Source organism: Pezoporus flaviventris, unplaced genomic scaffold (genome assembly GCF_033815535.1).
Source record: "Pezoporus flaviventris isolate CSIRO_AGI_PZ_B2104156 unplaced genomic scaffold, CSIRO_AGI_Pfla_v1 ptg000066l, whole genome shotgun sequence".
NCBI classification, from domain to species: domain Eukaryota; kingdom Metazoa; phylum Chordata; class Aves; order Psittaciformes; family Psittacidae; genus Pezoporus; species Pezoporus flaviventris.
In genome coordinates, this window is record NW_026892614.1 from 2,130,415 (window position 1) to 2,149,377 (window position 18,963).

The 18,963-nt window shown below is 36.6% G+C and overlaps 1 protein-coding gene across 4 annotated transcripts in view; it reads left to right on the forward strand.

Annotated features, from left to right (window-relative positions):
- BTBD9 (BTB domain containing 9) overlaps nucleotides 1–18,963 on the forward strand; it is a 184,867-nt gene that overhangs the window by 111,934 nt on the left and 53,970 nt on the right. For 2 of the 4 annotated variants that reach the window (XM_061470922.1, XM_061470925.1), the window contains 2 exons: nucleotides 9,505–9,583; nucleotides 14,331–16,130. The exons of 1 other annotated variant lie outside the window; for it this stretch is intronic. In XM_061470922.1, the coding sequence (XP_061326906.1) occupies nucleotides 9,505–9,583; nucleotides 14,331–14,525 (274 nt within the window). In that variant the 3' untranslated portion in view covers nucleotides 14,526–16,130. Of the gene's footprint in view, nucleotides 1–9,504; nucleotides 9,584–14,330; nucleotides 16,131–18,963 lie in introns of those variants that run through there. One more of the 4 variants, XM_061470923.1, reaches the window with a different exon arrangement.

Here is an 18,963-nt window from a genome sequence, read left to right on the forward strand (position 1 = left end):
ACACATGTATTGAGTAGATTCAGATAAACTTCAGTGTCCAGTAGCTTTCTCAGTCTTTGTTTTTTTCTTTAATATTTCAGAAATTGTCAGACCTGATTTTTGCATATTCTTATTTTTGAGATCAATCATAAAACTTTGCCCTCTCCTCTTTGTGCACATTTTTTTTGACTTAATCTATCATCTCTGCTAGGTTAAAAAAAAAGAAAGTAGATGAGATAAACACTGGGTGAGTTAGTGAAAGGTGAAACCTTTTACCTTTTGAAGAGTTTAAGGGTGCTGAAAAAAATCTGAAAAGAAGATAATTAATTAGAAGAAATGCTTGCTGAGATTGAAGAATGTGAGATTTTGAGACACTGAGATAACTGAGCAGCCCATTTCTGCAGCAGCATCTTGGGTCTGTAAGTCTTCCTGTCGTGGTTTAAACCCAGTCAGGTAACTCGTTCACTCACCTCCCCCCCTTTCGTGCCCTCCCCCTGCTCCCGGAGGGACGGAGAGTCAAAAAGAATGCAACTCCCACGGGTTGAGATAAGAACAGTTTAGTAACTAAGGTATAACACAAATCACTACTGCTACCACCAATAATAACAATGATAATGGAAATAACAAGGGAAGAGAATACAACACCTCAGCACCAGTTGACCAATAACTCGCCCCCCAAGCCCGACCAGGCACCGACCGATACCTCCTCCAACCCTGCAGTCTCCCAGCCCTTCCGGCTAACTCCCAGTTACCTCCTGGGCATGACATGCTGTGGTATGGAATACCTCTTTGGTCAGTTTGGGTCAGGTGTCCTGTCTCTGCTTCCTCCTGGCTTCCCCTCCTCCCTGGCAGAGCATGAGGCTCACAAAGTCCTTGGCCAAACCAAAACATTACTATCAGCTCTGTTCCCAGGCCGAAAATCAAAGCACTGCACTGCACCAGCTACCAAGAAGGGGAAAAATGACTGCTACTGCTGAACCCAGGACATTCCTTATAGTGCAGAGGTTCAAGAAATGCATGTATTCCTTGAGAGTTATAGCATGACTACATTTCTGTATTTTGCTGGATGGTACTATGGCCACATTTTAATATTAAAGATGATTAGTAAGTTGGGGATTTACACATTGCAAGTTTTGTTAGTATATAATTCTACTTTGGAGATGCAGGCTTAGGTGACGGGAAATGATCACTGTCTTTTAAACCTGATAGGTAATGCCTTGACAGAATGAAATTTTGCTTTATGAGTAAATTATTGATTTTGTCTTGTAAACTAAACAGTAGTCAGAATCTTGGCTGTTTCTCTGTCTTACGACAAACACCATTATTTACAGTGCTCAGCCTCACCTAAATATGCAACTTGTTCTAGCTTCTGATGCTTGCCATGGAGAAGCTCTCAGATAATGTAAAAAACACTTGCTTTCAGTAGGTTCATTCCTCTCTTAACTTTATTCTGGTCTCCAGCTTTACCTCAGTGTATCTTGTCCCCCTGAGGTATTTGTATATTCTGTTGTCTTCCTTCTGTGATTGATTGCTCATACAGGCTAAGAATACTTAAATGTTCCCTCCCATAAACATTTATGTCCCATTTAGACCTACAACATTAAGTAATCCTGGAAAAGCCTGTCATCTTAAGAGGTCTTCACTAGTGATTTCCAACTGTAACATAAATCGTCATTTTCTTACCAGGAAGAGAATGCTACTCTCTTGCATCCTGTTATGCAAAGATTTTTTTCCATTCAGAATAGGAACCCATTTGCAGCTTCTGGTTAAGGACTCAACGATGAGGATTTCTGCTTTTATATTATGGAAAGGTTCTTTGGCAATATGTTGGATTACCTCCACAGAGTCATAATATTCTCTCTTTTGAAAATGTCTGTGCATACACGCACATACTCACATGTATACAGGCACCCACACACATGCACATTCTCAGCATGCTTGTAAGTAAATGTTACTACAAAACAGGTTATCCAAATTCTAGATGTCTCATGGGAAGCTGGCCCATTTATCTGCCTGAGATAAGAAAGGAATGCCAGATACTTGAACTCTTGTTTTGCAGTTATGTTTGTTTGCTTTGAAATTCACTGTTGCATAAGATTATCTACTAACCCAGTGAAAAACAGATGCCCAAATGTACATGAACTAGATGGGAAGTTATTACTATTTTGTCTGTAGCCCTTTCGTACAGGCAAAGCCATTAAATATAGCAACTGTTGACACCTCCTTGTGTAGTCAAGAGGTCAATCAGATGTTAATGCATCAAATCTTGAGATTTCACCTAATTACATTTTTGATGTTCAGCATCTAATTTCATTAAAACTCTGAAAAGAACATATTTGCTTGTGCTGGCTGAAACACAGTCTTTAGTGTTACAAATATCCTGCATTGAGATAGATGCAGTTTTAAGCCATTGATTTATTCACAGTAATGTTTTTACCAGGACAGATTATATCCCATGCATCACAAAATGGAAGAATTATTGTATCTTAGGCTTGGGGATTTCTGCACTATGTGGTTCTGTGTTGTATTTTTTTAGAATAGTGCTCTGTCAGTTTGTTTCATGTAGTTGAAGGGATGGTGCTTCCATTCTGCTCTTTACTTTTCTGTCACACCGAGTTCCCATAATAAGGATTTTTTTCTCAATACTAGTCCTGAACATCATATTGCCTAATTTCATTCCATTACTTTTCTTGTATCCTTGTAAACCAATTTTTTCTGTCTTAATGTCTTTCATACACTTCAACTATATATTTAAAAAGTCATTCTGCCTTTTTCCTGGTACATTGGTTGCTACTTAGACAAGTTATGCCTGACTTTATTTTGTGCGTTTTCCTCTGGTTTTTGTCCAGTATCCTCTGTTGTTATTATTTGCAAATTTTACGCAGCATATTGTCTACAAGTATTTAAGGTAGGGAGTTACAAATTAAATACTAAAATTTAGTTTACCAGGAGGTATTATGAGGGGAGCTACATCTTTTCTGTTCTATAACACTGTAACAAAAGCAAAGTTGTATTTGTTATTTTTGTCTTAGTTCACTTTAGTCTCATGTCTAAAATTACTGCTGTCATGGATGCAGGTTCAAGTTTTTTTCTAGGCAAATTTCAATCTGAGGTTGCAAGGCTTTTTTTTTGTGACCTTTGAGGTTAATAGATAATTCAGCATGGTAGCAGAAAGGGTAACAGTTTTCCTCCCTTCCATTAGCAAACCTCTGTATGCTTGTATAGCTGTTATGAGAAGGCACTTGCTGATTTACTTTTTTCACTGTTTTATTCTTCTTAGAGGCTGTGGTTCAATTTACTGCATTCCTTGGAGGTTTGACATGTCAATTAGATGTTATCGACAGTAATAGAAGGGCAGTTGCTGTAAATGTGAAGCTTTTACGAGTGGGCCATGAAATCACACCCAAGGGAATGTAAGAGAAAATACAGTGTTAGACTACATGCTACAAAGGAACTGATTAATAGAGAGCATGATTCTGTCTCATATCTCTAAAAATACTGTTTATGTATTTGCTGTTAACCAACTACTCCATTTGTAGGAAAAGTTATATAACAAAGTAGCTTAGACTCTGTTGTAGGATTATGGGGGGGGAGAAGTTTTCAAAGTTAAAAGCATCCTACTAGTTGTATTACTGGGTATGTTAATGCATTGGATGGATTTTCTTATCTTTGCTATCTCTGTGAACATAAGGAGTAATAACTATTGGTAATGAGTAAGCATAACAAAACCAATTCAACCTCTAGGATTGTGCATGTGTGCTGTGGTCTACACAAAAGCATGTAACATGAACTCAGAGGTTGAGTTACTTAAGTTCACAGCCTTCATCTGCCACCAGTGCTGTCCCCAGAGGATGTATGTGAAGATACTACGTGTACAGTTCTTGCTGCAGCATAGAAATTTGGCTTATGGCATTAGCAAGCAAACTGCTAATAATTTCATTTTGTGTAAAATATTTAAATATAAACTATATTTTTGGAAGCATAAAAAACCACCTCTTGAACTTGAAAAAGTGTTTGAGCAAGCTAAATTATATGAGCTTATGCAGTACAAAAATGTTTCTGATTGCCTACATTAGGATATGGATATATTTGAAAATTGGTTACTATATTTAGTTAGAAAAATAATTACTACATTGAGTTTTACCATTGCTTAATTTGACTGTTTTAATATTTTTTTTATGTAGTATTGTTTCTAAAGCAGCAAAAGTGTCAGTACTGAAGCTATGAAGCAGGGGTTACTAAAAGTTGTCTTTTACACTATAAGCTTGATAAAGATGTGAGAAAGTCAGTATAGACTTCATTAAATCTTTTTTATGTCAGAGTTTTTATTCTGATAGGTCTGCTTTATCAAGACCCCATTTGGTTTCTACAATAAATCATATGCAATAAAATATTCATAGCAGTTTAGTAAATGTTCTTCTAGAGGACAGGTATTTTGTTTAAATTGGTGGGAGGGGCCAGTCACAGGGCAGAAATAACTACTAATTGTGTTCAGGTGCTGTCAGAATTATGTGTTCCCTATGGGAACTGTGTTTAGGATAGAAACTTGAGGGGAGTTTTCCCAGAAGGTGGGAGTGCAGATTTTTACTTGACAATATATAAAGCTGTTATGTAACAAATATTGTGACAGGTGATTTTTAGTATTATTTATTCTCACATTTATTCTAGATTCTCAGTGTATTTCTCTTAACCATTTTTTATTACCTCTGCCATTAGTACTTAAAGTCCTTTTTGGCTTGTTTTTTTTCTCCTAATGAGACTGGATAAAATATATTGCCATCTCATCTCATAAATATAACCAAGATGCATAAATATAACCAGGAGTTTTACCTCTGTCTCTGAGAGCTGCAGAGAAAAAGCTGTTACTTCTAGCTTGCACCTTCCTTGCTTCTTTGGAAGTGCCACATTTGATGGGCTAGCTTTTTAGAGAGTGCTGTTATGGTGACAGCAAAATTGATGGAAACTCAGGCCTCAGTTTTGAATTGAGTAGACATGGGGTAGGACTGCATTTAATTTTACTTAATTTAGAAACCAAAATGTAGATTGATTCTGTGTAATATTTTCCTCCTCATGCTTTATTTTACCCCCTCTGGCTTGGGATGGAAAGGCGGTGGAGGCTGAGCCAGCTACCCAGTTTGACTTCGGTGCCTTATGGGTCTGACTCTGAATTAATTGTTAAATTACAGCTTTAATAGGAGAGGGAGTACTACTTTGCTTTATTGTTTAGTACTGTTATGGTGGAAAACATGTTTTTTATAGGCACTTTATAAGATAGCTGTAGGTATTTTGGTATTTTACAAAGAAAAATGCCTGTATAACAATAACTGTTACAGCATTTTTAGTGCACGTTTCTGTGCTCATAAACCAAGGGGTGTAGCATCATGCACATCATGCAGAACATACTGTGGTACTTCTTGAGTCTCTGTTGGCTTGTTTATCTGTGCATGTAATTTTTTGTTTGGCAGCATCACTTGCTAGTTACTTGCTGCCTTATTTTCATCAGTACAGTCTTAAACTGATGTATGGAAACACAACACAACTCTTCTTTTCCTGTCATCTACTTTTACAAGCATCTCCTCACTATTCCATCATAATAAATGCTGTGTTTCTTTAAAATATGTTATATATGTTTCAAATTGAAGAAGTCCGTATCCAAATAAGCTAAGAAATATTTTGTCATTTACTGTATAGAATGAGGCATATGTGGACAAATATTAGAAAGTAAATTAGAGGTTACTTGTTGATATTTGACATTTTTTAGGGTGTGGTGTTCATTTCCACCTTTGTTTCCAGCTCTGCTTTGCTTTTCTTCTTGGAGTGGGGAAGAGAAAATGGAGGTTGTTTGTCCTCACTTTCCAAGGTGACATATAATGTGCGCACATAAAAAGTACCTGCTTAGTCTGAAGCAGTTACAGTTGTTGAATGAACAGTTACAGCTTGTTGAATGTTAGTTACATGTAGTGGCTTTCTCTTTCATCTTACATCTCAATTTCGTTTCAGCTATAATCAGTGATGCTGTGGTGATCTCGCAGCATGGAACTATTCTGTAGTGCCAGTGGCTCATTAGAAAACCTCAGTAAAAGATAAGCTTCCCTTCTTTCTTAATTTGTCCTTTCTGGAAGATAAGGAAATAATGCGGAAGGGTTGCTATTTATAGCCTATTATATCTAATAAATCTTTAGAAAGATAGCAGCTTTTCATAGAAGTAGCTAGGCAAGGATTCCAAATGCTGAGAAAATCCATTAAATTTTTTAAGAGGTGAATTGCTATTTTGGAGCTATAGTAGCTTAAGCAATAGCAAGTTATTGTTACAACTTACATGAGTATTCCTTGCATTCTTCTTGCAGTAGCCTAATAAAGAAAAAGACAGGAAGACACATGAAAGTGGAGGGGTTTCTAATGATTTTCTTCTTCCTCTGAATAGAATATGGTGAAGAGATTGTGGAATGTACAAAGCCATTGAGTTTTCAGTGACAGCTGTTGCTGTTGGAGAGATGAAAGCACTTGGCCCAAGAGTCTGTTTATGTGTTTGAGCAGAGAAAGTGATTTTCATTGCCAGGAGCTCTAAGTGAGACAGGCAGAGTCAGAGAATAAGAGAGCAAAAGATAATTATCTGAATTATGTTCAGACTATTATAGAAGACGAATATAGTTAAAATGTAATTAAATATGACAGGCTCACAGGATGCAAGCATGGCTGTGGAATGCTAATCATCCATTACTGCATCTCCTTAGGGGTGTCAGGCAGAACAAGAGAGAAGTCTGGTGGCTGAGGTGAGATGTCGAGTGTTAAATAAAACACCATAGGACTGTAACAAGGGTAATTTCTCTTGGGAAATGGAGCTGTGGTATCAGGAGACCTTTACTAGCCAAACAACTTGTGCTGCATTTCATCTTGAGGACCCTGGTATAAATCTGAGTAGGCTGGTAGTGTCCCAAGTCTTTGAGAGATGTAGACCTCAGTTTGAGGTAGTGATTATTTCTGTTGTGACAGTGATGACCAGGGCTGCTTCAGATTGCGCAGCAAATCTAAAAGGGATCAAACAGCAAGACAGGTGTGAAAGCCAAGGAAAAGACCAACACTGCCTGAAAATCTAAAAAAGTTAAACCCTGAAAAATTTGTTACAGGTTCACTAATAAGGAATATTTCTTTATCACAGAGCTAAAGAAAGTCAAAACCAACAATATCAGTTTATGGTAGAAGTAAGTTCTAATAGCTTCTTCATGACTGTGTCATCGAATCACAGAATCAGCTGGGTTAGAAAAGACCTTTAAGATAATCAAATCCAACTGTTACCCCAGGACTCCCAAGTCCACCACTAAACCGTGTCACTGAGGGCCTCACCTACACTGTTTTTGAACACTTCCAGGGATGGTAATTCCACCACTTCCTTGGGCAGCCTGTTCCAATACCTGATCACCCTCTTGGTGAAGAAGTTTTTCCTGATACCCAGTTTAAACCTGCCCTGGCACAACCTGAGGCTGTTACCTCTTGTCCTATCACTTGTTAATTGGGAGAAGAGACCAGCCATCTCCTCTCTCCATCCTCCTTTCCGGTAGTTGTAGTGAGCAACAAGGTCCGCCCTGAACCTCCTTTTCTCCAGACTGAACAAGCCCAGCTTCTGTGGGATTTTAAACTCTTTTATTCAGAATAGTTTCAGAATATTTTCCAAATCAATAAATAGAGAAATCTGATTTTTACATCACCGCTCTCTGCATAAAGTGCATGTGTGTAAATGTGAAAGCATGTGTATAATACACACTGTTGCAATACTTTGAGAAGTAGTGTTGCAATCATCTGGTGGTCCCAGCCACTCACCTTTGGCCATGAAGAGAAACTGCCTGGCTGTAATATTAGTAGAAAACTCGAGAGATTTTCCCATGTTTAAGGAAAAAAAAAGTTTAAATCATAGAAGTCTTTCAGGTCTTGAGACAGTCAACAAAATAGTTCACTCTTATTTTATATTTTATTTAGAGCTTGAAGAAACAACCTGAAATTTAAAATAAGAAGGACATAGCCACGTAAGGGATATAAATAAATGATGCCCTTAGGTAGCTAACTGAAGATAACTGCTGTACCTCTGAGGCCTGACACAGACTGCACCCTTCTATTATGATGAGTAACTCTAATTACATCCATTACTTCATGCAGTAATACCAGTAAACTACTTGAAATTAGGTCTTGATTGGGCTCATAATCTTCTTTAAGCAAATATAACCTGACAGCAGTGATAAAAGTAATAGTCTACTAAATTAAACCTAGAAATGCTATGTTTGTGACAGAGGTTTTCCTGCTAAGGGAGAATTCAAGTTCTTGACAAATAGTCAGAAGCCAAGCAGTTCATCCTGCCAGGCTTTGGGGTAGTCTGCTGGTGGCAAGTGTTGTTTTACTCGTTTTGCTTTGGTCCCTTATTTCTTACTTGAACACTTCCAAAGGTGTTCTGAACACATTCAGGAAAACTATCCCATATTATTCTTCTGTAATGAGTTAATCAAGATATCCATTTTATTTCTGAAGCCTTCTGTGACAGTCTGGTTTTGCTAAAAAATGTTAAATTATGTATCCTGCTTTCATGTTTAATTAATATGAATTAATTTAAATTCTGATGTTTTCAAGTACTAATCTAGTGTAGTGGAAGACTCGCATCAGACTGAAACCTCTAGTTCCCACTACTCTTTTTGTTTCTTCTGTTTTAACTGTCAGTGTATTCTGTAAAGGTATCACGTGAATACCATACACAAAGGTATGGTAAGAATTGCTGGTTTTCTGCTGTGTATTAGACTGATTGAGGTGGTGTACCTCGCCCAGATCAGAAGAGTATGAATGAGGAAGGAAAATTATAGTGCTCCCAATCTACTCCTTCTGCTCTCAGTCTAGCCCAAAAAGTTATACTCCAGCTCTGGGGGTTGGTCTGTTCTCCCCACTGCTTCTGTGTCAGGATGGGAAATACAGCCTGAACTGCAAAGAATGCTGTATGTCAGCTGTAATTTACTGGAAGGACCTTGGCCTGCACAAGGGAAACTTGGCTCTTCTGCCTCAACTGCTCCACTTAGAGTAGAAGGAGTTTATTTGAGGTTTTGGGGGTGTGGGATTTTCTTTCCCTAGAGCTGTAATTTCTTTAACCAAGCTCTGATGAATTTTCATGAGTAGTTAACAGGTGGATGCATTAACTTTTATTTACCTGATCCTTTGTTTATCTAACGAGTCAGTCACGGATTTTAGACTTTGATTCAGGCTTCTTTCTTTTACCATTTTTTTACCTATGAGCAGTAGTATGGGTGTTATTCATGCATACAAATTTTAGTAGCATACAATATGTATGAAAACATACAAGCAGAGTCAAAGCACTTTAAAAATAAAAAGGAACAAGGAATGCTGGAAATCTGGGTGATGAGAAGTGTTTCTCTGTTTACCATATTAAGTGATAATAGTACGTAATGTCACTTGAATGGATTCTGTATATTTTACTGCAAGCTGTTGTGACTGTGTTTAATATTGGTATGTCTTTCTGGAATTTTTTTGAAGATCCTGGCAAACAATCACGTTTGATAAACAGCCTGCATCTTTTATCAGAATAGTCGGAACACACAACACAGCTAATGAGGTAAGGAACTTTGAAGAAAACCTATATTCTTCATGAATATGCAGTAGCACAGTTTTCCATATCTTGCAATGAAATTGATAATGCGTTCTAAAATGTACTTGCTTCATTTTTCTTTCTCTGGCAATCTAGCAAAATAAGAATGAATGTCTTTTGCATTGGAGCATTTGTGAATTGAGTTATCGTCTTTCTCGATTTGAGGGATTGTTGCTAGTCTGGGGTTTGCAAAGTAAAGTGCTTCTGGTTTTGCCCTTTCTACAGTGCCGTCAAACATTCCTGTTGGGTTTGGTTTTAAATTAATCCTTACTTCATGTATGATGAAAATACCATTTTAGTGCACTGGAGAAAGGTGTATAGTCTCTGATTATTTGTTTCTTTCACCTTTATGTTTTCTTTCTAATGAATAAATCATACGAAGCATCTCAGTCTTCATAAGAACATCTTATTTGCATAAGATTCTCTTATAGTTAATTTTCATATCTGGTAAATCATTTACCAGTAGTCGCCAAACCAAAAGACTCTTTTCAATTCATTTTATACAGAAAAGAAATATTTTGCCCTGACTGACCGAGTGCAGTATCATCCTTTTGTTGTTTACTTGTGCTTCTGTCTTTTGTAATTGTTGTGTATTGTGTCAGATGAAGTCCGGATTTTACAAATTACTTCCGTAAAACAATTTACAATATGTGAATTTAAGACTATATGTAAGTCTTTGGGAAATTAGGACCTTATATGCTGAGCTTATAAGACCCCAAAAGCTGCTGCTTCTGCATGTATGCAGGCATCTCTCCATCCCATACATGTCGTTTACCACAAATCATTGTGTTTTCACACTTTACAATAAACTGTGGATAGCACTATTAAATTTGTAGTAATTAGAGGTTGTCAACTCTAGGAGTCACAATTTCTGGTCATATTCAGGATTATGGGGTTGCTGGTTCTTAAGCATCGGGAGAATTGTCAAATAGCATTGCTTATGTCCAATTTTAGAGCAATTATTGCAAACATATGCCCCACCAGATGTGAACATTAGTTCTTGGCGAAAGAAGCTGACCAGTCAGTTGAACTGAGAAAGCAGTTCTTTTTTTTCCTAAGCACTGTCTCTTGCAGTGTACACTTCAGTCTTAATCAGTGAGTTCTTAAAATTACAGAATCAGAAGTTGCCTCCAGGGTTGTTGTAGATGCATGAAGAAGGCCTTTTCCATTACTGATTCATACAGAGTGTCTTGTTTGCTCTCATGCCAGTCTCTGTAAGTTCTCATCTCTATTAAAAAAGAATGAGGTGCAGTGTTTAAACTTAGCAAATCAGCCTATGGGAAACATTACCTCCAACTTTTGATTCACAAAGGTAGTCTTAAGCCCTGAAGAGTAATTGGCTTTTAAACACAATTCTAATTTCAAATTGGTTATTGTTTTCAAGGAATATAATATCCTGTGTGGTTATTTATATGGAGCATTGCATAACTGTAGTGAAGATCAGTATGTGCAAGCTGAGGTTACAGCTGTTCATATAGAGGCTCAGTGGAACTATAAACAGATGCTGCTGTTCTAGGTCTTTTGCTCTTTTGTTTTTAAAATCTGTATGCAACACTTTTTTTTATTACTTCCCCTAAAGATTGTAGAGGAGGAACATGATCAGCATCTACCTATTACTGAATTACATTTTTGATTTGCATTAAACAGATACTCTGTAACATTTTGTCATAAATTTTCATTTTCCAAATCAGGTATCACGATAGTTTTCATACTTCCAATGTAACTAATAACAGTGTGGCCGAATTCTTGGTTTGTTCTGGAGTCTGTAGTCTCAGTAGTCTCTTCAGTAGGAACACAAGCAGTTTCCAGATTTACTTACCCGCGGCTGTCTGTATTTATTTTATGTCAAACCACTCTCATTTTAAGCAGTAGATGCTAATGGCAGCATATTTTCATCAAGGAGTTTTACTGTAACAGGTACAAAAATAGTCCCTATTTGTTTTACTAATATATACCTTTGAAACACAGTCTGTACTTTCCAAAGGGAAGAGCTGATTTGGGGGATTGAAAAAAAATCCCATAAAATTCCTCTATTTTGTGAATCATTTCATCTTTTAAACTTACTGTTTCAGATGCCATGTTTTCCAAGTTTTGAAAGACATGTTGTTCATGGATTTTGGTGGGGTTTGGTTGGGTTTTTTTTAGTTTTTTTTTTGTTTTGACCTGACTTCCAGGCATCCTGCTTTTATAAAGAAAAGGATTATTTTTCCTTAGTCTTTGCCATCATTTATTTGTCAGAAAGGTCACCTAATACTTCGACTGTTTAAGTTTTATCTTGTTGTTCCTCTTCAGTATTACTGACCTGGAAAGGACACATAGTTGCTGATGTGAGAGCTTTATCTTACAAATTACTGCACCAATGTATATGTACTTGGCCTTCCTGCTTTATTTGTTAGACCTGTCTTAAGATCTCCATGAGAAGTATACCATGCTGTTGACCCCAGGATGATGCTGAACTGTCATCTCTGTCTTTTGAGAGAAACACATGCAGGATTGGTTGTTTTAGTAATATCATTCTGAAATAGGTAATTCTGATACTCAATTGTACTTCTGTGCTCTCTGCTTCTTTCACAAGCAGTACTCTGCTTATTGAAGTGGCAGAGTTACAGCAAACAGTGCTGTAAATTCACAGGCTTGTTAATGTACCAAATGTTGAGCATTAAGTATTAAAGAATCAGTAAAAAGGACAGTTACAATTTAAGAATTGGGAACTTCAGACTTTGTAGACTAGTATTAGCTAAACTGCAGTCATATCCATACCGTATTTAAAAAAGCATTCATTAATTTGTAAATTGAAGTTTTGAATAAAAAACACTACTGCTGTTCAATACATCAGAAACATAGAATCATGTGACTTGGAGATCTGCATCCATCACATTCATTAGGCTGTGCTGCCTTTAAAGGAAAGCAGTGGCTTACCGAGGTGGAACATGAGATAATACTGTTTTCTTCATGTCCTGATGCTGATACAAGCAGCTGAAAAAGTAGCTGTTACTTTAAAGCTGTTTACTTTACATCCCACTTTATATGGGAGTGGAATGCATATAAAAGGGGCTTCTGAAGATGCATAGTTGAATGCAAAAATTGGCTTCTCAAAAACTGTAAACAGATGGAGAGAATTCATGCCACTGTAGAAATTAGTTCAGCTTTAGAAAAAAACTCATCAGAAGAAGGGCAAAGAAAAACCATTTGTGCACATATGTCTATGTGTGGGTATGGGTGTAGATTTGTAATCTCTTCATACATGTATATATAAAGGCATAGCAATACATCTTTATTTGAGCATGTATTTATATAGAGAAATATAAATGTGCATTGCTATGTATCTGCATAAAAAGTATAAAAACCTGCAAGAATTCTTACACTGAGAGACACAAGACAATATAAGGGGGTTAAAAAAAAAGCAGTGATTAAATACGGTTTTCTCTTCATTTCAAGTATGCTGCCAGAATTGGCATTAACTAGCTACCTTAACAGAAAAGACCCTGGGGCTATTGCAGATGTGTTGCTGCAGTCTGTTCAATGTGCACGAGTGGGGGTGCTCAGAAAGAATAATAGGGTTTTCAGTTGTATTGCAGAAAGGATAGAAAATACAAAATTCTGTAGTCTTGTATGAATATGTAGTACACCTGTGTCTTGCTTATGGTATTTGATTTTTGCACACATTAATTTGAAAGGGTCTCGGAAAGGGCAGTTAAGATTAAAATACTGCCTTTGTGAGAACAGCTTTAAAGACATGATCTACTTGCAGGAAGAATAATAGAAAATGTCATAAAAGCATACAGAATTAAGTTAAAACAATATGTTTAAAATTCAGGATTTAATATTCATTAAGCTTTAGCTATAAAAGTGCTATGCATGAGAAAATAGCAGATTTTAAATTAGTATAAGAAAACATTTATTTGTTTAGTACATGACAAAGCTGTGCAATTCATAGCAACAAGAATTCACATGGAAAGAAGTTTTGTAGCAATTTTAAACAGTTCCTCCCCCTTCTCTCAGGCACTTCAAGAACAAGTAGACGCAAGAGTAGGTAAAGTAGAAAATAAAATTGGAAAAAATGCTTGAACATATGGTCCTTTTAAGACACGTTCACCTGCACAGGGGTCCCAGGTATTGTTTGAAAAATCAGAAAATGTTCACTGTTTGGAGTATTTAATCTGATGAAGCAGCAGCCTTCTTGGATGCTCTGAATGCTTTTCTACATACTCCAAGGTATGCCTGTAGAGCTACTGTTGCTGTTACAGCAGAGGGCAATCTTGAAATAGAATCATATTCGTAATGATTTAAATTTCATTTCTAGTGTGCATGAATATTCAGTCTGTTGAGGAAGTAATTAGATCATAAGATACGCTTAAGACAATATAATAGTTGTCATCTGATACTGTGTAGTAGATATTTATGTTACTTGGCAAAGAAAAAAATCATTTACAAATATCTCTGTATGCTTTGTAACCATCTTTCTGAATTTTGGTGCCATATGTAAAGGTTGGTATTATTTGAAAGCTTTCTCTTACTCCATTTATATCTCTGTTAGTATGTTTATGGCTCATGGATAGTTGGTTTTGATTGCATGGTGAAACATTCTAATTTGACTAAGTACTTTGGCACTGATCTGGCCTGCATACTTCCATATATACTTTGTCTTACTTTGATCATGCTTTTCCCAGCTTTTAATTGTTTTGCCTTATCTTCATTTCTTTGTTCTCTCCAGGTGTTTCACTGTGTGCATTTTGAGTGCCCAGCACAAAACAGTACCCACAAGGATGAGAGTAGTAAGGAAGTGGCAACAACAGAAGTGGGGACTGGTGGACAGCAGCTTGTTTCTCGCCCTGTTCGAGCTGCAAGCACTAGTTCCCTGCATTCTCCTCCTGGATCCACCTCGCGTTCACATGCTCACCAACCATAAAGGAGATTGAAAGGCGGTTTTAGCACCCCTGCTGATGTTGCATAGAATGATACTTGGAACCTTCTTGTGCTGGCACCTTTTCTTTCTTTCTCTCTTTGAACAAAGGGGACCATGTCTGAAAGCTGGAAACGCTGAAATGGAAAAGGCTTTTCCCAAGGACATGAAGAGTCGGCTTCGCTCTCCTCAATTTGTTCAAATCAGGCTGGTCTCCGAGGGGGGAGAAAATAGGTCTTCAATCTTCATCAAGTATCCCATTAACACCCTACCTCTCTAATCTAACCAAGGCAAGGAGCACAGAAGAAAAAAAAAAGGCAGAGCTACAGTGGAAATCTAAAATGACTCAAGCAGAATGAAAGGTATATGAAATAAGTATTTGTTCCCTGAAGGCTCCCATTAGCAAAGAGAATGTTTTTGGAATACATCAGTCCAGAACATACGTTATTTTTAAAAGCTACTCTTTATTCACATCCTTTGTAACTAGTAATCTGTTTTCTAAATTGTTTTGACTCTGTATTCCACTATGTCTCTTATTTTTGGCTGTAGCAAATGATGTGCTGTAGATTGAGGAAGTATCAAACATGTTTACCTGCTGAGATGAAAATTCCTTCATTCATCAGTGGGATGACAAGAAAAGCCTTCATGATATCAACAAACTAATTAATGAATGCTATATTAGTCTTGACCTTAGTTGACTTTTCAAAGTACAAAATTGTCATTTATTACACTCAAAAAGGAAATTCCTAATTCAAGCACCCACCTTGAAGAAAAATGTATTTTCTGTTCCTGAAGATGATTAGTTAAATTTTACCTGTATTTCTAAGAAAACTTGCAACAGATCATCCAAAATGGTTTAGAAAAGCGGAACTGCAGCTGGTCACTGACAAGCAGTTGTTCGAACATACAGATCCTTTTTTTTTTCTAAGTAAAAAATGTTGTACAATCTGAAGCTGAAAATTCAAAGGCCGTATGTGCATAAACCTTTCACATAATCTTCATAAAATATGATGCTTTACACAGCATTGTAAAAGATCTGGATTTTACTTTGCAATCACAGAATTTGTTATCCGTGTCTGTCTGGATTACATTGCCTGCTACTTTGCTTATTCTAAGCCTTTCCACATTGATGATGACGCAGTCTCTTAGTCTCCAGATCCACGTGGCTTTTCGGAAGAGCTCCATTCCGATCTTTCACTATGGGTTAAAGTGATTTTGTATTAAGACAAATGCTGATGTAATCGGCTAAATTGATTAGGGGGGTTGTTGCTCCTCACAAAGCATATTATATCAGACATGTCAGCCGTCCAGTTTTATGAACTTGGAATTTCTTGTGGTGACAAATAGCCTTGTCAGAAGAAAACAAAGCTAGTGTAGGATAAATATGGTTTTCCTTTGCATAACCATAGTGATAAAGTGAGTTATATCAACATAGGAAATAGTATGTTAATTTATCACACTATTTAATTTGAAAGCATTTCCCTGTTGGATACTGGTTGTGCAAAACCAGAAAGAAATATAACAAGTGGTAGCAATGAATCAGTAGAAACTTCAGAGGAGAAAAGCTTCCTTTTTTATGATTCAGATAAAATCGATTAGACTTTATCAATAGTAATATACTATTTCTCATTGCCAAATCACAGTTGAGTTCTAACATTTGCATGCCATCCCCTCCCCATTGCTGTCTTCTGACTTGTGAATGTCTGCTCTTGAAGATGCATGCCCATTGCATTACAGATAGCTTAGAATATTTGCCACAGCTGCCTCAGGCACTCTGGAGTTCTGAGGCAGGATACTGCTCGTGCCAGCTAGCACCTAGTCTAGGGTGCTGATTACCTTATGGCTTCACAGCCTTTAGAGCATGAAATAATTGAGACCAGTTACAGGGGACACAACTCTTGTTTAGGTGTAGGTAAAAAAAAAAATGAATTTATTTTTTTTTTTTACTTCCTTAGAAAAGCTTTCTGGCTTTACTTTTCAATTCTGGTTGTAATCCATGCTAAAAGTACTACGAAGCATGGAGCATGTCTTGTCGTTGGTAGATAAGTTCTCTCATGTCAGTGGTGGTATTTCTTTGCAGTTTGAGCAAAGGGCGTAACTTCCTAGCTCTGAGTCTTTAGTAGTCACCATTGTAGAGCATTTAAAAAAATAAACAAGATTTTAATAAGTTAGTGCCAGCTGTTCTGAGTCCAGGCTTTTGGACAAAGAACAGGATTTTCAGCTTGTAATCTTTTTGCAGAGTTAATTTTTATGATAAAAATAAGTCTTGTAGACTGTAACCTACTGCACGTCTTTTTGATGTTGTCGTATGACTCACTGTTGAACTGAAATGTCTGTTTATTTCCCATAATGTTCACCTTCTGCTAAGAATCTGAGTGAACAGATCTGAGCAATTCCCAAAGCAAAAGCTGTCAAGTACTACAGACCTTCCAGTCCCCACAAAGTCAGTCACAACTTAAAAACTTTGCATTGTCCCTTCATACAGGTGAATATAATTTTTTTGGTATTAGTCTGATTCTCAGTCACACATGGCCTTTCTTAATGTCTTTATTTTCTTCTGTTCTTCTCAGAATCTGTAACTGGGGTGAGTCCAATGTGATCATAGAGCTCCCAGGCATTTAAGACAAACTTCATATTTTCTAGTGGGAATCCTTTACCTTTTTATTCAGAGAAATAATGTTGAAATGTTTAAGGGACCTGAACTGTGCTTGGTCTTCTATCACTATCCTCCAGCAAACACCCCTAATATCTGTATTGCCTAATACAGGTGTCTCAAACATTGTGTCAGCAGCATATTACTAGTGGCAAAGGAAGATTCCACACAGAACTAATTAGTGGTTTGATGTGAATGTTCTCATTCTTTCTAATTATTGTCTGTATTTACTGACTCCTGATTTCATATGTGGTTCTTGTATATTCCTCTGAAATATTTCTTTTTTTTTTTTCTTCAGTGGAAGTTGTGCTGTTACAGCGTAATATCAGAGTTTATCAGAGTGATGAAATACTATAATTATTCAGAACTGTTATCACTCATGTTTTATTTCAACAGGTGTAGAGCAGAACTGACCAGGTATTCATTGATTTCTAGTCAGAAACGATAAAGTACACTTGCTGCTAGATTTCTGCATAATGGAACTAACTATATTGTCACTACTGAGCCATTATTTCTATTTAATACTTTAGTATCTTTAATTCCCCTGGACTCGTTTTCTCAGTTTTTCTTCCATAGGTTGAATTCAGACAGGCTCAACTCATGGAGCTCAGTAAAGCTCTTTTTCAAGTATCTTTATTTAATTAATTTATTCCAAGTGCATTTAAAAGATTTTTATTCATGGAAATGTACAGCCAAACGTATCTGGGAAAATTAATTTCTGAAATGAGCAAAAATTGTGCAGCCACTGCCAATCAGCTCTAGACCAAATTCAAATGGCATGTTAAATGGAGGTACAATGAGAGAAGTTAATCCATGTCTAATGTAAAAGGCAATGCAGAGGAGGAATCACGCGTTTTGTTAGAGAATGAACCGTTCTTTGTTGCCATTCTCTTCTTTCAGAGCTCAATTTCTTTTTTTTCCTCATGAAAATCAGTTTTTCTTGTTTATTATGACAAGCTCAGTGCTTCACAGTATTGCTGAAAAATTCAAATGAATTTAATGCATCTTCAGCTTTACTAGTGATAACATTAAATCAGAGAGTTTTCAGTTTAGTATCTGATTTGATGAGCTGGTTTCCATGAAAGAAAGTGAGAGATGTCCATAATTGTCCCACTCTAAGTAAATTAAGTTTCTCAACCAAATGCATGCGAGCATCTACTCATTATTCAGTGATGTATTGAGCATTTAGAAGAATCAGTATGAAAATTAGAAGACAAAGTTAATGCCGTTCTTGTCTGCTTGTTTTGTGTTAGTGGTTCTGGTTATACAGTGATGCCCACTCGGAGACAGTCAATAAGGAATTAGAACTTAGATGTGATTTCACAGAAAGTAGACCTTGCATTTCTCTATGAAATTATTAATTGGCTTAGATTTTGATAGGTGTGTAAATACACTGTCAAATGGACAAGTGAATGCATTGGTAATTTTACTGTTTGTAGTCAGCAAATAATCAGAGCCAGAAAGAGTTAATGTGTTCAAGAGTAAACATTTTATGCCAGAGGACTAAACCATGCTTCAGAAATAATAATTTCTAGATCCCAGAGGATGCTTGAGGCATGGTTCCCATTTCAGTTAATGCTGTATTTAAGTTAGAATCCTTAGTTCTTTTTGAATTGATTGTCGTTGTCAGTTGAACTAGCAAAATGAGACATATATATATATATATATATGTGTGTGTGTATAAGCTCCACAAAGCTTTACTCAGGATTCAGAAAAAAGTCCTGTGTCAACTTTTAGGTGTACGTAAATGTTCATATATATACATATGTTAAATTAAGCTAGTAGCTAATT